Below are 15,752 nucleotides of genomic sequence, written 5' to 3'. Positions count from 1 at the left end.
CCCAGGCGGTCAAATGAGCTTGGACTGGCACCCATTGAGGGCCAGTGGAGGTGCACTTCCCAACACCTCTTCAAGCCCAGTTGGCTCCTTCACCCTTGAGCATGCCATCTGCTGAGATCAGCAAGTGAAGATTTCCATTAACCACCAGTTAAGAAAAATGCCATGGTTAAGTTAAAAAGCAAAGTGTGAAGGTTTGCACGATGTGAGTCTGTATATCTCCCCAAAGTGTAAGGTAAAGGGACCCCTGACCATTAGGTCCAGTTGTGACCGACTCTGGGGTTGCAGTGCTCATCTCGCTCTATAGGCGAGGGAGCCGGCATTTGTCCGCAGACAGCTTCCGGGTCATGACTAAGTCGCTTCTGGCGAACCAGAGCAGCACACGGAAACGCCGTTTACCTTCCTGCCGGAGCGGTACCTATTTATCTACTTGCACTTTGACGTGCTTTCGAACTGCTAAGTTGGCAGGAGCAGGGACTGAGCAACGGGAGCTCACCCCGTCGTGGGGATTCAAACAGCCGACCTTCTGATCAGTGAGTCCTTGGCTCTGTGGTTTAACCCACAACGCCACCCTTGCCCAAAGTGTAGATGGGGTTAATTTTAAACTTTGAAATAAAGTCTAAGGAATAAAAACCTGACAACGTTATATTTACAATTGCAGGTCACTGTTACAGCAGTTGCAATAACATTTGACAAACACCAAGCTTTGCAAGCAGCTAAAACTCCTGCAGAAAAAACATTACAAAGAGGTAAACACATTGAGGAACTTAAAACTGTCAGCTCTTGCCTGTTATGTGTGCTGTAATTGTTCATTGTCACTGCCATCTCAGGATGCCCATTTATTTAATTGGGCCTAAGTGGGTGTCATTAGGTGCAGCACTGCAGCCTAGACACCCTTTCCTAATGTTGCTGCAACATATTTCATCTTTAAAATCATTACGGTCAAGCAGCTTTTATCATTCTCAGGTTTGCTTTTAACTACTTCTTGCAGGCTGTGGCATGTTTCACAAGCAAGTGAAACTATCATACATTTATGCTGCTCACACACACACTGGGTTGGTGATGATGCATGCAGATGCTGCGGGTGGATTGAAACTCAAATGTATTTAATTCCATGCCTTGATTAAGATTGATTAATTGTAGTGTGTGCAGTGGCTTACAGGGTGTGAGCCTGAGAGTAAACTGCATTAAAGTGCCCTGTGTTCATGCCTCTGGGGAATAGAATTAACATCAACTGAAGCAATACCTGTGGCTAACCTTAAGGTGTGATATCTCAATTTAACCGGTGATTTTTCCAGAGGGGCACAGGTCTTCAGGGCATATTTAGAAAGAAGCTGCTGGTACTACTTAATCAGTTAAGTGAACTGTAGTTATTAGTGAACATCTCTTTGCTTTCCACTACAGTGGATTGCTAACGAAGTTGTCCTGTTAGCACAATGACTTCTGACTGTGCAGCAGGTCATCTTCTTTTCTCCCCAGAGTAAATCCAGAATAGATTGGGGGAGCAGAAGAGAGGAAGAGGAAGTCCCATTGTGCAGGCAGAAGTCCTTGCACTAAAGGGACAATTTCATTGGATACAACCAAGTCTGTGGGTTTTTTTGTTTTGTTTTTGTAGGTAGGTTTTGTAAAGAAGAAATAAATTAATGTTTTTGTGCCTTTCTTCTTCTGTTGTGTTTGTTGCCAGCTTCTACAGACAATGAAGAACAGCTACAGTTTACCATGGAGCTTTCTTCTGATCCTCATGCTCCCCAGCAATTCTCGCCAGCAAAAGGTTGGTTAAAGAAAAAGGCCATATGCTTATCTTCCTGTGTTCCATCCACTTGCTCCTTTTTTGTTTGTCAACCTTAGAAGTAGCCCTGCTACGCAATGCAAGTTTTTTGTTTGCCAAATAGACTTCATTCTCCGGATATGTGAGGAGGGCGAAACAAAATGTTCTTAATATGTCCGCTGTGCAGTCTCTTTTTAAAAACAGGGTGGCTGCTGCTGAAGAGGGAGCAAATGAACAGGAACAACTTGCGCTTCTTTTACTCCTCTTCTGATGCTGCTTTGAGCTGCTGCCAAACAGCCATTCTAGTCTAGAGACAGCTGCATTTCGGAACAGTATGAGGTGGTTCATCTAACTACAAAATGTGCTCTGAAGCGATGGGTTTTGCTGAGTCTGAATCAAGTCTTTTTGGAATTTTAAGAATTGTAAATATTGTAGATTATTTCTCTTGGAGAGGCAGATATAACTAACAATACGCCTTGCCAGGTATTTTGCAAAGGAAAGGAAATGTTCCACCACCCTCATCCTAAATCAGACTTCCTCCAACTCATCCCTCCAGATGTTTTTGGCCTACAACTCCCCTGATCCCTAGCTAGCAGGACCAGTGGTCAGGGATGATGGGAATTGTAGTCTCAAAACATCTGGAGGGCCGAGTTTGAGGAAGCCTGTCCTAAATCTTTATCCTAATACAGAGGTTGTAGACTTCACAGCGGGGAGCCACAAAATGATTAATTCAAACTAGGGAGGTGAGGCAAAGTATGTGATTTGGCATAAGTAAGTGTAGAGTAATGCTCGCTGGAATAAATATTCCAAATTTTTGCATTAAACTGATGGAGGTCTAAGCAGATAACTACCTAGAAAAAGAGATATTAGCATTACATTGTAAAGCTAATTTGAAATGCCATCTCTCTTGTGAAAGTGTTTTGCTACTCAAGTCAACATAGCACATCTGTAAGGAGGTCAAAAGTATAACACTATACATGTCTGCTGTGAAGCAAGTCCCAGTAATTTCCGTGGGCTTACTTCAAGGTAAGTGGGCATAGAATTGCAGCCCGAATCAACAAAGAGTCTTGTGATACATTAAAAGATGAACAGTTTTATCATGGTGTAGGTGTTTGTGGCAAGAGCCTACTTTGCTGGATATATGAGGTTTCATCCTGTTGAAAGGTGTATGTTCAACAAATGAACTTCAAAGGGAGGCTCCAGCAGGAAAGTGCTGAATGAGAACTTAATCAGTTAATTTTATGTGAAGAAAATGTATTTTTGCTTATTAATTATTGTGGATAATAACATTTAGTCTGTTACAGATTTTAAATACTGTATTTGTTATGAATTTTAGTTGTATGGATTTTATTGTTGTAGCTTGCTTTGATAACTTTTTTTGGTATAAAGCAACAAAATAATTTTCTCCATCTGGACTTGACTAGATCTGTTCTACCACAGTTAATTAATGCAGGATATATAGGATATGTGACCACCAATTTCTGCTCTTGTGAATGGTCACTATGCTTTATGAAACAAGACTCATTTTGTTTTTACTACAACATCAGGAGTGTAATTAGGGAGTGTCCCAGAGACCCGAATCCCACAAGATGCTGGAGTCTTCCAAAGTGCAATGCCCAGGAGACCACAGCCAACCACCACCCTAATTTTCCCAGAGGCTCTTGTTTTAATTTTAATATGTATATAAGCAGCCCATAGCTCAGAATAAGCCCTGACAGGTAAACTTTGCTTGTGAGCCTATATTTGCATGTTACATACATTGCAAATTTGTGTCATAAGCCTGTGCCCCAAGTCTTTTAAGTACCTAACAATGCTCCTGTGCAACTCATTAACATGGCTATCCTCTGGAAACTCTTATCCCTAAAGTCAGTTTTTACAGATTATGCTAGGTCATTGCCAAGTGAGGTAATTACAGTTAATGTCGCGAGGAGGCTTCTGGAGCAACGCACTATTGACCACACAAATGCTTCTACAAATCTATCCTGTTGCTGAGTTTCTGTTTACCAAATCACCCTCCTCTTCTTTCTACAAATCAGAATCTTCTGGAATTCCATGTCTTTCATTGTGTAAACTTGGCCTTCTTGCAGGGTTTCACTGTTGTTAACTTACTTGGCTTATTCTTTTCCAAAGATTAGTAGGAGACCCTATTTGTAAAATAACTGCTGGCCAGTAGAGGGTAGTCTACTCCCTTGTCAGCAAACAGTGTGTTTAACATTAACCATAGATGTTCTGTGAAACACAGCAAGCATTTATGTGAGATCATCAAGGTTCGTATCAACGCCTCCCATTCTCTAAAGGGAATTCTTTATTTTGGAAAGATCTGTAGTTGATTTATGATTCATAATTTACTTGAGCTCCTGTGAGAACTTAATTATTAAGTTCATTTGCACTTCAGGCAAAATAATAGATCAACAAACCAAACATTTATTACATTCTCACTAAACCCCCACAGAGTGCAGTGTTAATGTAATGGTGCTAAAGGGGTATATGCAGCTTACAAATAAAATTCCTGCCTGATCAGGTCCTGTTTTTTCAATTTCTATAACGAAAACACAGCTTGGACAATTGCCTGCCTGCCTTTCATAAGGTCTTGGAATATTGTTTTGCGTTACCATAATACTTAGGTCCTGTTTTTTCCTGTGTTTTGACTAATAGCCTGCTGCCCTCCCTGCTTTCTCCCAGCAGCTTTGAGACAAACTTGCATCATTACAAAAGGATCAGGGAGCTTCTGCATACAAATAAGCATGTTGTCGCCTAGTTAAAGCATTATGTTCTGCATGTAGTAAAGTATGCAGGGAAGAATGCTAGTGTGCATAAGCCCTGTTACACATTTCTGCTATATTCTTGGGAAAAAGTAGCATGTGAACAGGCCCTGTATCTCCAAAACAGAGAGACCTTAACCTGAGTTATGCTGTTGAAGTTGCACCATGTACATTGTGGGTTCATGAAGGCTTCAGCCTGAATTTGTTACCAAGCAGGAAGCATTGCACTCCAATTAATCTGGCAAGTGAGATTGATTCACAACTGCAGGCACGTAGTCTTTATATGTACACATACACACAGGCAACACATATGCACCTTCATAAAAGTGCAAACATTCCTTTATTCATATTGTTGCATATTTATTGTTGCACATTACAAGAAAAACAACAACAACCCACCCCAGGAAGCAAAAACTGGGACAATCAAGGTGAAAAAAACCTTGACTTTTCACACAGATACACACATGACTTTTCTCTAGAGTTGCATGCACACAGCAAGTATTGCTGTGGTGTGTTGACACTAGCTAAGTAGGCATGTATGTCTAGGAAATCTATAGTCCAATAACACCTGATGTGTGTTTAGTATGGCCCCTCCCCATCACATTGTTGTCCTAGGGTATTTCCTAGCTTTCTTCAAAGCCCCACACCTAGCACTGTTTCATACGCAATTTTAAATGTATCCTTAAAAATACAAAGTGTTTATATGACAAATTTTGTGTTTACAAGCACATCCATCATATGTGCACAATCATCAGACAACAAGGATTGGTTATAGCTCCCTTAGTGTCAGTCTTTGCTTTGCTGCTGTCATGTGGATAAAATGAGCCCTAGTTGACATAACCCATGTTGATGGTGCTGGTCTAGTGTATAGCTGCACTAATAAAGAGTTGCCAAGGGCACACATGCAAAATAGAGGAAATTTATTCTCCTGGCTTAAGATTCTCCAGCCTGGGCTGAAACATAACCTTTTTATGGTTGACAGAAGTGCAGATTAAGTTAGTGAAATAGTGTAGTTAAACCATGTTCTTCCATAAAGAACTGACATGATTTACATTGATTTGTAGATAATACTTCAACCATGTTGAGGTAACCAGTGGCCCACGGATCAGATTCAATCCACCAGTCTGCCAACTTGTCTATGACTGTCTAAAAGTGACAGTCAGAGCACTGCCTCTGGCAACAGCTGCTTTCAGCATAGGCAAAGGAGAAGGTGGGCAGCTCTTTGAAAGCATCAGAGGAGATTGGGAAACCATTTGTCTCTGCTGCTTGTGATATCCTGCCTACCTCTATCTTCAGCAACTGCTCAAAGCAGTGGTTTCTAATGTCTTTTGTCTCCTTTACTGTTGGGAAAAGCGAGGGATGAGGGAGGCTGGCTTTATTGGGATCCACTGCCTCAAGGCAGCTGATGCTCCATAAATGAACATAGGGAGAGGTTGCCACAAGGTGCCTAGCTGCACCCACTGGTGGTTTGAGCCCTCCAGGTGGTTGGCCAAGGGGGGATGTGGCTCTCAGGCAAAAATTGGTTCACTGACACTTGATTTAAACTGTAGTAACAGATTGTGTTGCATTGATCCCATAGTAATCAAACCAGATTTTCTTTAGCAGAGCAGCATTTGAACACCTGGAAAAGCTTGTTAGATAGCCAGCACCCAATGACAAGAATATACATAAAATATAAAGAGATATTTTAAAATGCTGCTTACATAATGACTAGGGAGGATTTTTTATTCAGAATGAATATAAAAGTTTCTCAGTAGAGAACTGTATACAATCATATGAAATGAATCGGATGAAATATTCATGTAACTTAATGTCTGTAACGTATATGAAGCCCTCGTTCTGGGGGTTGTTGCCTCCGTTTTTGCATTGAGAGGTTTGCTTTTATGGTGCTCTTTGCAAAATCAGCACCTTGGAGAGCAGAATAAGGCTGATAGTCTGGGGCTGGAGACATCCTTTCATTTGGGTGTGTGTGTTGAAAATAGTTTATTAGAGCCATGGTTGCCTGTGCTATGTGTATGCTTTCCCCACAGTTAGCCATGGCAAACCAGAGCAGTTCATAAACCTGCAAAACTTGTTTGATCAGAGACAACCATGGCAGTAAACAGCAACACACAAAAACAAAACTTGCTATCTGTCTTCAGTCTGATTTTGCTTAGTGGAAGCCTTTATACAGTGTTTAGAAATCTGATGAGAGAAACTTGTGGCTTTTTCATGCTAGAACAGATGTCAGCATATGATATGTCAGTGAGTAAGTTCCAGAAGTTTTGTGAGGTTCAGACTTGTGGCTGATTGTTCTTTTATTACAAACATATACTTCTTTGGCAATTTTCCAGTTTCTTCTTTGCATGCTTACCTGAGGACCATTAACAAAATTTCAGTTCTTTCTTGAGCCTGGTGTACCTTGGTCATTCTTGTTTCATGCTTCTAGGGTTCTGTAGTCTACACTATTATGGGTTAGTTTGTGTGGGATGAATATGTGGCAGATCATGGGTTAAGCCAGGGAGTTCAAATGTAGTCACCTTTTGGATTCCTATCAATCTTGCTGCCCTGTGAACTGATAGACCAACTTACAGATGTCAGCACCCTGGTGAAAAGTTCTGAAAATAAGAGAGCTCATCTGAAAATAATTATGATGAGCTCTCTTAAATATTATGAAGGTAAACACAAGCTTCCAGGATTAGAATTTATTTCATTTGAACAAGACATAACTAATTTTGGGTCTGTTGGACTCAGAAGAAGAAAGAATGTGGTATAGAAATGATAACAATGCAAAAGATAATTGGATACATGCCAGTCAGGGCACATGCCTCCATTGCTAGAAACAGTTGAGGTAGGCTTTTTTTAAATGTTCTATTGTTAGCCTGCAGTTCTTACAGAAGAGTTTGAGTAATAAATTACTTGGCTAAAAATGAGTACACCCCATGCTAGGCTTCTAAAAACAAGACTCAATCAAAGGGACCTGACTGAGGACAAAACAGAAATGAACAATAAAGATCATGTTTGAAAGAGAAGAGGAACTGCATAGGAAAGAAACAGTTCAGCAGATTTGAACCATGTGATGAAACTGCAGGGTATGAAACAATGATGGTGGTGATGAGGGCTTAGAATTGGGCACCCTGCTTGGAGTGGCACTTTTAGTGGAAAGTGGAGAGTTATAGCAGAGTCAGGATTCAGTAATAGGAGGATTCATACGGGAAGAAGAGAAGCCTAGAAGCTATGAAGGGGGAGCATTAGGTAGCAGTGCAGGACATAAAAGTCCCTTACCCCACGAAGAAAGGCAGATACAGTATACAGTGGTACCTCGCAAGACGAATGCCTCGCAAGATGAAAAACGTGCAAGACGAAAGAGTTTTCCGGTTTTTGAGTCGTTCCGCAAGACGAATTTCCCTATGGGCTTGCTTCGCAAGACAAAACGTCTTGCGAGTTCTTGCGAGTTTGTTTCCTTTTTCTTAAGGCTGCTAAGCCATTAATAGCCGCTAAGCCGTTAAGAGCTGCTAAGCCGCTAATAGCCGTGCTTCGCAAGACGAAAAAACCGCAAGACGAAGAGACTCACGGAATGGATTAATTTCGTCTTGCGAGGCACCACTGTAGATATAAAGAAATAGATTGTTTCTTAGGAATCCCAGATTCTGCTCACAAAAGTCCAGGAATTATCAGCAGCCTTGCATTTGTGATTATATATTAAAGCTTCAGTTCTGTAATTATACCATGCACTTATGGTAGAGTTCACAGAGGTAATTTGGCTCCCAACATTTGGGATACTTAGAAAGAGAAGAGTTCGGCATGCTCAGCTTCCGCTTTAAGTTCTGAGAGGTAAAAAGCATTCCTTGTGATCTTTCGCTGACAAAAATTTTGTGAGAGAAACTCACAAATTTTAATATTTATCATGTACAATTTTTAAAAGGTTACGCACCTTATAAATTTAATCTGTGTCAAAAACTTGTACTAGCTGTTAAAATTTCCCCACCAATTAGTGGGGTCAATTTTACATACTGTAGTTGCAACAAAGATTTTCCCTTCTCTCTCTCTTTCTTTCTTTCTTTCTTTCTTTCTTTCTTTCTTTCTTTCTTTCTTTCTTTCTTTCTTCTGTTGGGCTCAGTCTTGGGTTCTGCAGGGGAGCAAAATGGCTAAGTCAGATATTTAGACTCCGTTCTTTCCAAGATTTTTAGAACTTAGCCTCTGCTTTTAAAACTTACATGCATAAGTGCATCATTCTATCGTTTATTCTGTTTCTATCTGTGATTATCAATCCTTGCTCCCTCTGCTTTTTCAGTTTAGCTGCCTATTCCATCAATGTTAATCCTCCATGTTAGGTTGAGCATTAATCCTTATTCTTGCATCGCCATTCTATACATTTAGGTTCTATGGAGCGTAGGGAGTAAATGTAGTAACTTCGCAGACTACATGCTTTTTTTTTAGTAGTTGTAGTTCAGATTTGCAATCCCTTGCTATTTTTAAACAGAGAGCCTTCTAAGTATGGAAGCCCATAGAACTAGAAGAGAATCTTTTTAAGGTGATATCCAAACACGCTTTGCCAAGAAAAATCAGTCCCTCTTGAATGTAGTACAAAGTTTACTGTATTCTGTTGTGAACAATAGGTTGTGCAAAGTTAATGTTGTGTGAAATAAAACCAGAAAACACAACACAGGGATTTCTCTAGCAGATTACTCACTTTAAAATTGACATGAAATAAAAATCTGTATTAATATAGTTAATGTTTCTTATATCATATCAGTGGAATTCATTTTGTCTTATTAGAGGACCTGGAGAATGCAAGTTCCCACACAGCTGTCCAAAGAGGTGAGTTTCCTTGATTTAGCTATAAGCCAGAACAGGGGATGCATTCCTGGCTCTGTTGGGGGTACACTTGGGATGTGGCTTCAAGCATTCAGGAAGTATGTACCAGTTGCCTTGGAAAGCAAGCTCTGATGTGGCTTATTGATATCTGAATATGCTCATCAAAGTATTTTTATATACATTAGGGATAGCTAGAAATAGAAGTGACGGGTGGTCTTATATTGTCGCTTTGTCTTCCAGAACAATTTTCAGAATAACTGGTTGTTCAGTTCTTCATCTTCCTTTAATGTTATATTGAATTCCTCAGTTGTTGTTTTTTTACGGAGGACTGGAAGGGGATGGAACTAAAGATCAGTTAATACATAAACAATGCATGCTGCTGTGGAATTCTTGATACCAGTCTTGGTGCCTGCCTAGGAATACTCAGTAATCTGGGGGGAGGGGACCAAACCTTCAATTTTCACTGCGAGGGTAACGATCTTGAAAAGGAAGAGGTGTTTCAACAGCACAAACAGGGGCTTACCTGCAGTATATTTTATTTCCTGCTTATCAGGAGGAGTTCTGTGATTTTTAAATTAAAGCTGAAAACAATTGCTGAACCTTTGATCTAGTGAGCTTGTCCGGGAAGCTCATAATCTTGGGTTTAAGAGTTTGAGTGGCCATGCAAGGCACCCCAGGTGTTGGATTCAAAACATCAAAGTTGTTGCCAAAAGGGTGCAAATACTTTTCATTTATTTGTTTAAAAGATTTGTCTAATATGGATGCTGTTGAGGGTGAGGTGTGATATCCGAAGGACACTATATGGGAGTTCCCTCATTCATGCAGCCCTGTGCCAGTTATTTTGTTTATTATAGTGAAAATATCCTTTATATTTAAAAATATGTGCTCAGAGCTGAATGACTCTGTCCCATTTGACTACTGTTTGCACCTGAATTCACAACATCATGTTACCTGGGTATTTCACACCACTTATATCTGTCCAGTACAGATCATTTCATGATGTATTCATTAACTAAACATATCACAACACTGAGCACTTCACACTGGTTCAGACAGTCAGCAGACCCCATTCAAACTGCAGCCAGCAAGCACTCACCCAGCAGGGATCACATTGAAGAGAGAGCTGTACGAAACAGCTTGTGGGGACCATGTACACTGGTGCCATGATTTGTACAGTCACAGTGATCCTCCAGATCAATTAGTTCTTGCAAATTGCAGCAACTGTGTGGATCTGTTCATGTAACCTCTGCTTCCTTGCAGTCCCTGCTGGTGGCCCTGCAGACTCCCATAGGCAGTTTGTGTGGGACCTGTCTAGTCTCTGCTCTGGACCAGTGCCTGAGATTGGTGTATCTGGGAAGTGGAAGGTACTTGTGCAGTATCTTCCTGCTGATCGTCATACAGCAGAAGGCTCAATTTGTGCTGCCTTGTAGAAGCCTCCATAGTGATCCCAAGCACTGTAACTTTCAGAAATGTTGGACATAATTCACAGAATCATCAGAGTTGCCAAAAGGGCGTCTCTTGAAGCACTGTCAAGCACTCTGAAAGCACTGTTACAGTAAACTGCAAGGCAGTCTTATGGCAGCAGGTACTCTTTTGAATTCACTGCTGCAGAAATGGATAAAACAAGATATGTATGCATTTTCGTAGGGATGATGTTTCTAGATGTTCATACTACGTAGGTGAATCACGTCCTACCGGTAATGTCCAAGCAGAGGCAAGCACTGTGTTTTCTTGGAAAACCACTTATTCTTGGATGCAGATAATTGATTCATCAGAAGGAGCACTGCAATGGGCAAAGGGGCATCACCCATATTTTTTTCCTTTGTTTTTCCTTTTGTTTTTCTGTCTGTGTTTCCAGCAACATCAGTTGATTACAGTTCCTTTGCAGACAGATGCAACAGCTGGATAGAATTCATTAAACTGAAAGCTCAGACCATAAGGCGTGGATCAATTAAGACAAGTAGGCGGTCATTTCTACCACATTCTGATCATTGGAAGCGTAGTTCTGATCTTTCAGTGGCAAACGGTGGAGCTTCCTACCCAGTAGTGGCATTGCAAAATCAGTGTCCGAGTGTGAAAGCTGCAGACATAGAGCGTCTGTTTTTGAAAACATTAATGCCAGGTTGATTTTGGAGCACATTGTTCTGTGCTCCAAAAGTAAACTGCCAGTAAATATATAGGTGATAAATAGGCTTGTGAATTGTACAACTAAAAGGTATACATACAGTGTGGCAGAAAGTGTATGTATACATCAGTGAAATTCTTCAGACTATGCAAGGATCACCTGCATGATATTTGTGGCAGCAATCACTGAATTACAAAGTGGTGAGTTTTTAATTTTTGTTTAAGTAGTTCAATGGCTGCAGGTATGACTTTTGCTTTAGTTACCCAAGATGAAGATTTACCTGGAAGCTGACAGCAATGAAGAATTTGTCCAAAATTTGAAAAATGCTGGACTGGAGAAACGTGTCAACTTTCACACTCTTTCCTGTAGACTTTTTGTCGTTCCCTCTAGCAGAAATTTTTACCAAATCGTGATACCTTTCCCAACCACTCCCTCCCTCCCTCCGCACTACCTGTGTCTTCACTTTATAACTGATCATTTGTATGTGCAGCTGCTGGCCTCAGTGTTTTCTTTTGCAGGAATGCTACTCTTCTTCCAAAATTAAATCCCATTCAAGCTTTTTGTCTCTCGTTTGCATGTGCTGCATGGTTATTTCTTTTCTATGGCTGAGCATCACGGGCAGCTGAATGTTGTCACCAAGCTATGTGGAAACCATGAAGAAGGCTTAAATTTGTTGGAGCTACCGATGCAACCCGTCCATATATTGAGTAGTCATTCTCTGTCTCTTCCTTCTTTCCTTCCTCCCTTCTGCCATTTGTAGCCATTTCATTCGACAAGCCAAGTCCATTGACAGAAGGACAATCCCGTCGTTCTGGCTCATCCGGCATGAGTTCCACTGTGCCAGTTGTTAAGATGACACCTCTTTCTTTCATCGCTGGGGCAAAAATAACCAAATACCTTGGAATAATCAACATGTTTTTTATACGAGAAACCACTTCTTTGCGTGAGGTAAGCTGCGCTGGAGTTCGCCTTTCTCTCATGGCTAACATGGCTGATCTTGGGTTTTAGTTATGCTGGGTGCAAGAGATTCAGCAATTCAGAATTAACAGAAAAAGGGCATAAATCTTGCTTGAGCAGATTCCAGATTATCGTATCTCCATATACCTTCACTATAAGTAAAATCCAATGCACAGTTGAATTTTGTGCTCTTTTTAGCAGATTAACCCAGCCCTTGATTGTGTGTTTGCAGAAAAGATCCACAGTATAGCTCTGCTAGATAATTTGAAAAATATGCAGATAAGGCAACAATAACAGCAAACGTTTTGGGAGCCTAAGCAAATTGTCGCACAGTCCCATCTGTTCCTTGTATGGTTTTGAATGCTGTTTGTGGTTTTTCATTGCTTTTTTGCTGATAAATCAGACTGTTTACTTGGAGGTTTGAAGTAGTAGTTCTCAAAGTATGTGTTAACTCTGAATGATGCTTTAGAAGACTGAGAAAAACAACACAACTCTTTTGGAACAACTGTTGATTAGTTTTCACTTGTTTAGAATAAATTTGAAACTAAAGAACAGTAAGTTCTTTACTGTTGGGGATGGGGATGGTTTTACTAGTGCCTTTCCACTAAAATGCGTGTTGGTGTGTTTTTATAGGAGGGCGGTGTAAGCGGTTTTCTGCATGCATTCATTGCTGAGGTCTTTGCAATGGTAAGGGCTCACGTGGCAGCTCTCGGGGGAAATGCCGTTGTCTCTTACATCATGAAGCAGTGCGTGTTCATGGAGAATCCAAACAAAAACCAGGTAAATGGTGCTTGAAGAGAACACTGTATGTCTGCACATAAACAGTCAGGGACTAGAGAAGCCTGACAGCATTTGCAATGTACTGGCATCCAGGCAAGGTTCTACTGACTAATCAGTCAAGAACTCCTGCTAAGAAAACAGCCTACCTGTTAATCACACCATGTCAAGTGATTGACAGGTGGGTTATCCCACTCACCTGTCAAAAGTTGGCACTCGGGAGTGGGGGCAGATGACAGTCTGGCTCACAAGTCCAAAAGGGTCCCCCACCCCTTCTCTAAAGGGTTTGTGACGGCCCCTAGACCTTAAAATGGAGCCATTAGACTTTTCATTTGTTTGTAGCTACTGGAATTCTTGGCTAATAAACGTGGCTGCATGATTTGGCTCCTTTTGTGTGTGAAGTCACAATAGATGCACAGGGAATGGAGGACTGCATTTTCCAAGAAACATCACAGTTTTGGTAAAATATATATATAATATTCCCACTTTTTAAGGACAGGAGGTTTAAATCCCGATAAAAAGGAAACAACTGCATTTATTGCACTGGGATCCAAAGGCCTTTTGAACATTGTGTACCATTCCAAAAAGGACGTTGGCGAATTGTCAATTTGTAGCCTTCTGCTGTGTCAGCTTTCAAAGAAATTGAAATGGAAACACATGAAAAGTCAGGCTGAAAAGGCTGAGCATCCTTAGCTTGAAGAAAAACAAATGTTTATTTGTTGGGGCTTTTAGGGAGGGCCCTATATTCACAAAATGAGCTGGTGTAGGTGGAGAGGAAATAATTATTTACTCAGGCCATTTCACACAGAAACCATCTGTGTGATCAGAAGCCTCTGAATCTCTAGTACTACTAGTTTTGGCCTCTGCTGTAACCATCTGCAGAAAGCTCCTTCTCTGCTAGCGTTGCTGCAGCTGCTCATCTGTAAACTTTTTGTCAGCACTTGGCTGCTTCTGGCAGCAAAGAGGTACAAAGACCTTGTCCGGCAGCAGGAATTTCTTTGCGCATTTTAAAGTCCTGTGTAAACAATAAGATTCTGTTTAAAATCTACAAGATATATAACTGGATGCCCGCTTTCTGTCTTTGCAGGCACAGTGCCTAATAAACGTCAGCGGAGATGCAGTAATCTTTATACGTGAATCGGAATTGGAAGGAGCAGCAAACCAGCTCTCCACAAATGGCTCTCAACCTACCAATTCAAAAGATGCCGTAAGTTACAACATGAAGAAGTGAAATGGATTTAATTATACCTCGAGGTTATCTTCAAAGTGTCAGATGCCATGGCTTTCATTTGTTTCTTTTCAATCAGCAACACTCCTTATATTAAGGACTGCTCTGTCTTGAGGCAATCATACTGTCCATCAGATTTCGTAAGAGCCCCTGTGCACACAAAAGAACATCTGTCTAAAGGAAGAACTGAAAATAGCAGATGTTCATCAGAACTGAAGTCATCAGGATATCGCCCTGTATATTATAGGGCCAGAACAAAAAAAATCTTACTTGGAAGCTATCAGAAACAAATGTTACTCATTCTCAGAGGGAGGAATAGAGGATTTATATTACAACTGGAATATAGCTGAGAAATTCAAATCTCTCCATGTGTTTTGAGAAAGGAAAAGCTGGTTCCAACAGCACTGCCAAATACGCAACATGCAAAGTAAACATAGCTTTTGGAACTAGTGACAATCATCGCCCACATGAACTGGACAGACTGGATGTAGCTGCATGTTAAAATATGTTTTTTCATGTTTGTGAACTATTGAATATTTTTCTATTGTACATTTTTTATTTTAAATTGCTAAATAGAATTATGATAAAATAACTGGTTCAGATAACTATTGACATTTTATGTTATTGGAACAATAGCGGTAGATGAAAATCTGCTATCTGAAGTCTTGAAATCCTAGCTGCGTCTGAAGAGGAAATCATGGCTTTGGATTTCACAGGTTGCAAATACAAGGAAACTTGGAGAAAGAGTAGTATTCTAGAAAGGCCACCACTCACAGATGGTGTTAAATATGGTACCTAGGAAGATGAGGATTGCTGCAGTAAACAGAGGATTAGACACACCCAGAGGGATTTGATAGAATATAACAATCCATAGATCTGAGAAACTGCTATTAACAGATGCAATCCTAGACACTTGCATGCGTGGATAGGGGAGGTAAATGCATGCTAAAGCATGAAATACGTTTTGAAAGTTTCTGTGGCAGCAATCACTTGGCTGAACAGGCATGCCACTTTTATTAAAACTGGCTTGCCTCTTCAACTGATGAGTAGCTGTAGGAAAAACTTTGAAAACCTGTGGGTGCACTTCTTCCCTCACTCATGGCCATATAGGAGCCCAGCTGAAGTGTTTTTGATGGCCTCCAGTGTGGAACTTGAAGAAAAGATGTAAACTTGAATGTAAATAGATGACATTTTGCTAGATCTAGGTACAGAAATTATCTATTATTTGTCCATTTCAGAGATTCCGTTGTAAATGAGAATGATGAAAATCACATTCCTATTTGCATAATAAAGCTTCTTTCTTAAAAAAAAAAAAGATAATCCTGATTTGCTATTTGGGAG

General features: G+C 40.5%; 1 protein-coding gene across 32 annotated transcripts in view; it reads left to right on the top strand.

Annotated features, from left to right (window-relative positions):
- C2CD5 (C2 calcium dependent domain containing 5) overlaps positions 1–15,740 on the top strand; it is an 86,881-nt gene extending 71,141 nt beyond the window's left edge. For 10 of the 32 annotated variants that reach the window (XM_081209812.1, XM_081209823.1, XM_081209839.1 and 7 more), the window contains 7 exons: positions 659–746; positions 1,682–1,768; positions 9,286–9,327; positions 11,183–11,284; positions 12,210–12,397; positions 13,040–13,186; positions 14,271–15,739. In XM_081209812.1, coding sequence (XP_081065938.1) covers positions 659–746; positions 1,682–1,768; positions 9,286–9,327; positions 11,183–11,284; positions 12,210–12,397; positions 13,040–13,186; positions 14,271–14,414 — 798 coding nt within the window. In that variant the 3' untranslated portion in view covers positions 14,415–15,739. Of the gene's footprint in view, positions 1–658; positions 747–1,681; positions 1,769–9,285; positions 9,328–11,182; positions 11,285–12,209; positions 12,398–13,039; positions 13,187–14,270 lie in introns of all 32 variants that reach the window. The other 22 variants (XM_081209816.1, XM_081209818.1, XM_081209822.1 and 19 more) reach the window with 9 other exon arrangements.
- Positions 15,741–15,752: the final 12 nt, after the last annotated feature.

This window comes from Podarcis bocagei, assembly GCF_964188305.1.
Source record: "Podarcis bocagei genome assembly, chromosome: 10".
Taxonomy (NCBI): domain Eukaryota; kingdom Metazoa; phylum Chordata; class Lepidosauria; order Squamata; family Lacertidae; genus Podarcis; species Podarcis bocagei.
This window is presented reverse-complemented; position numbering and strand designations above follow the sequence as displayed.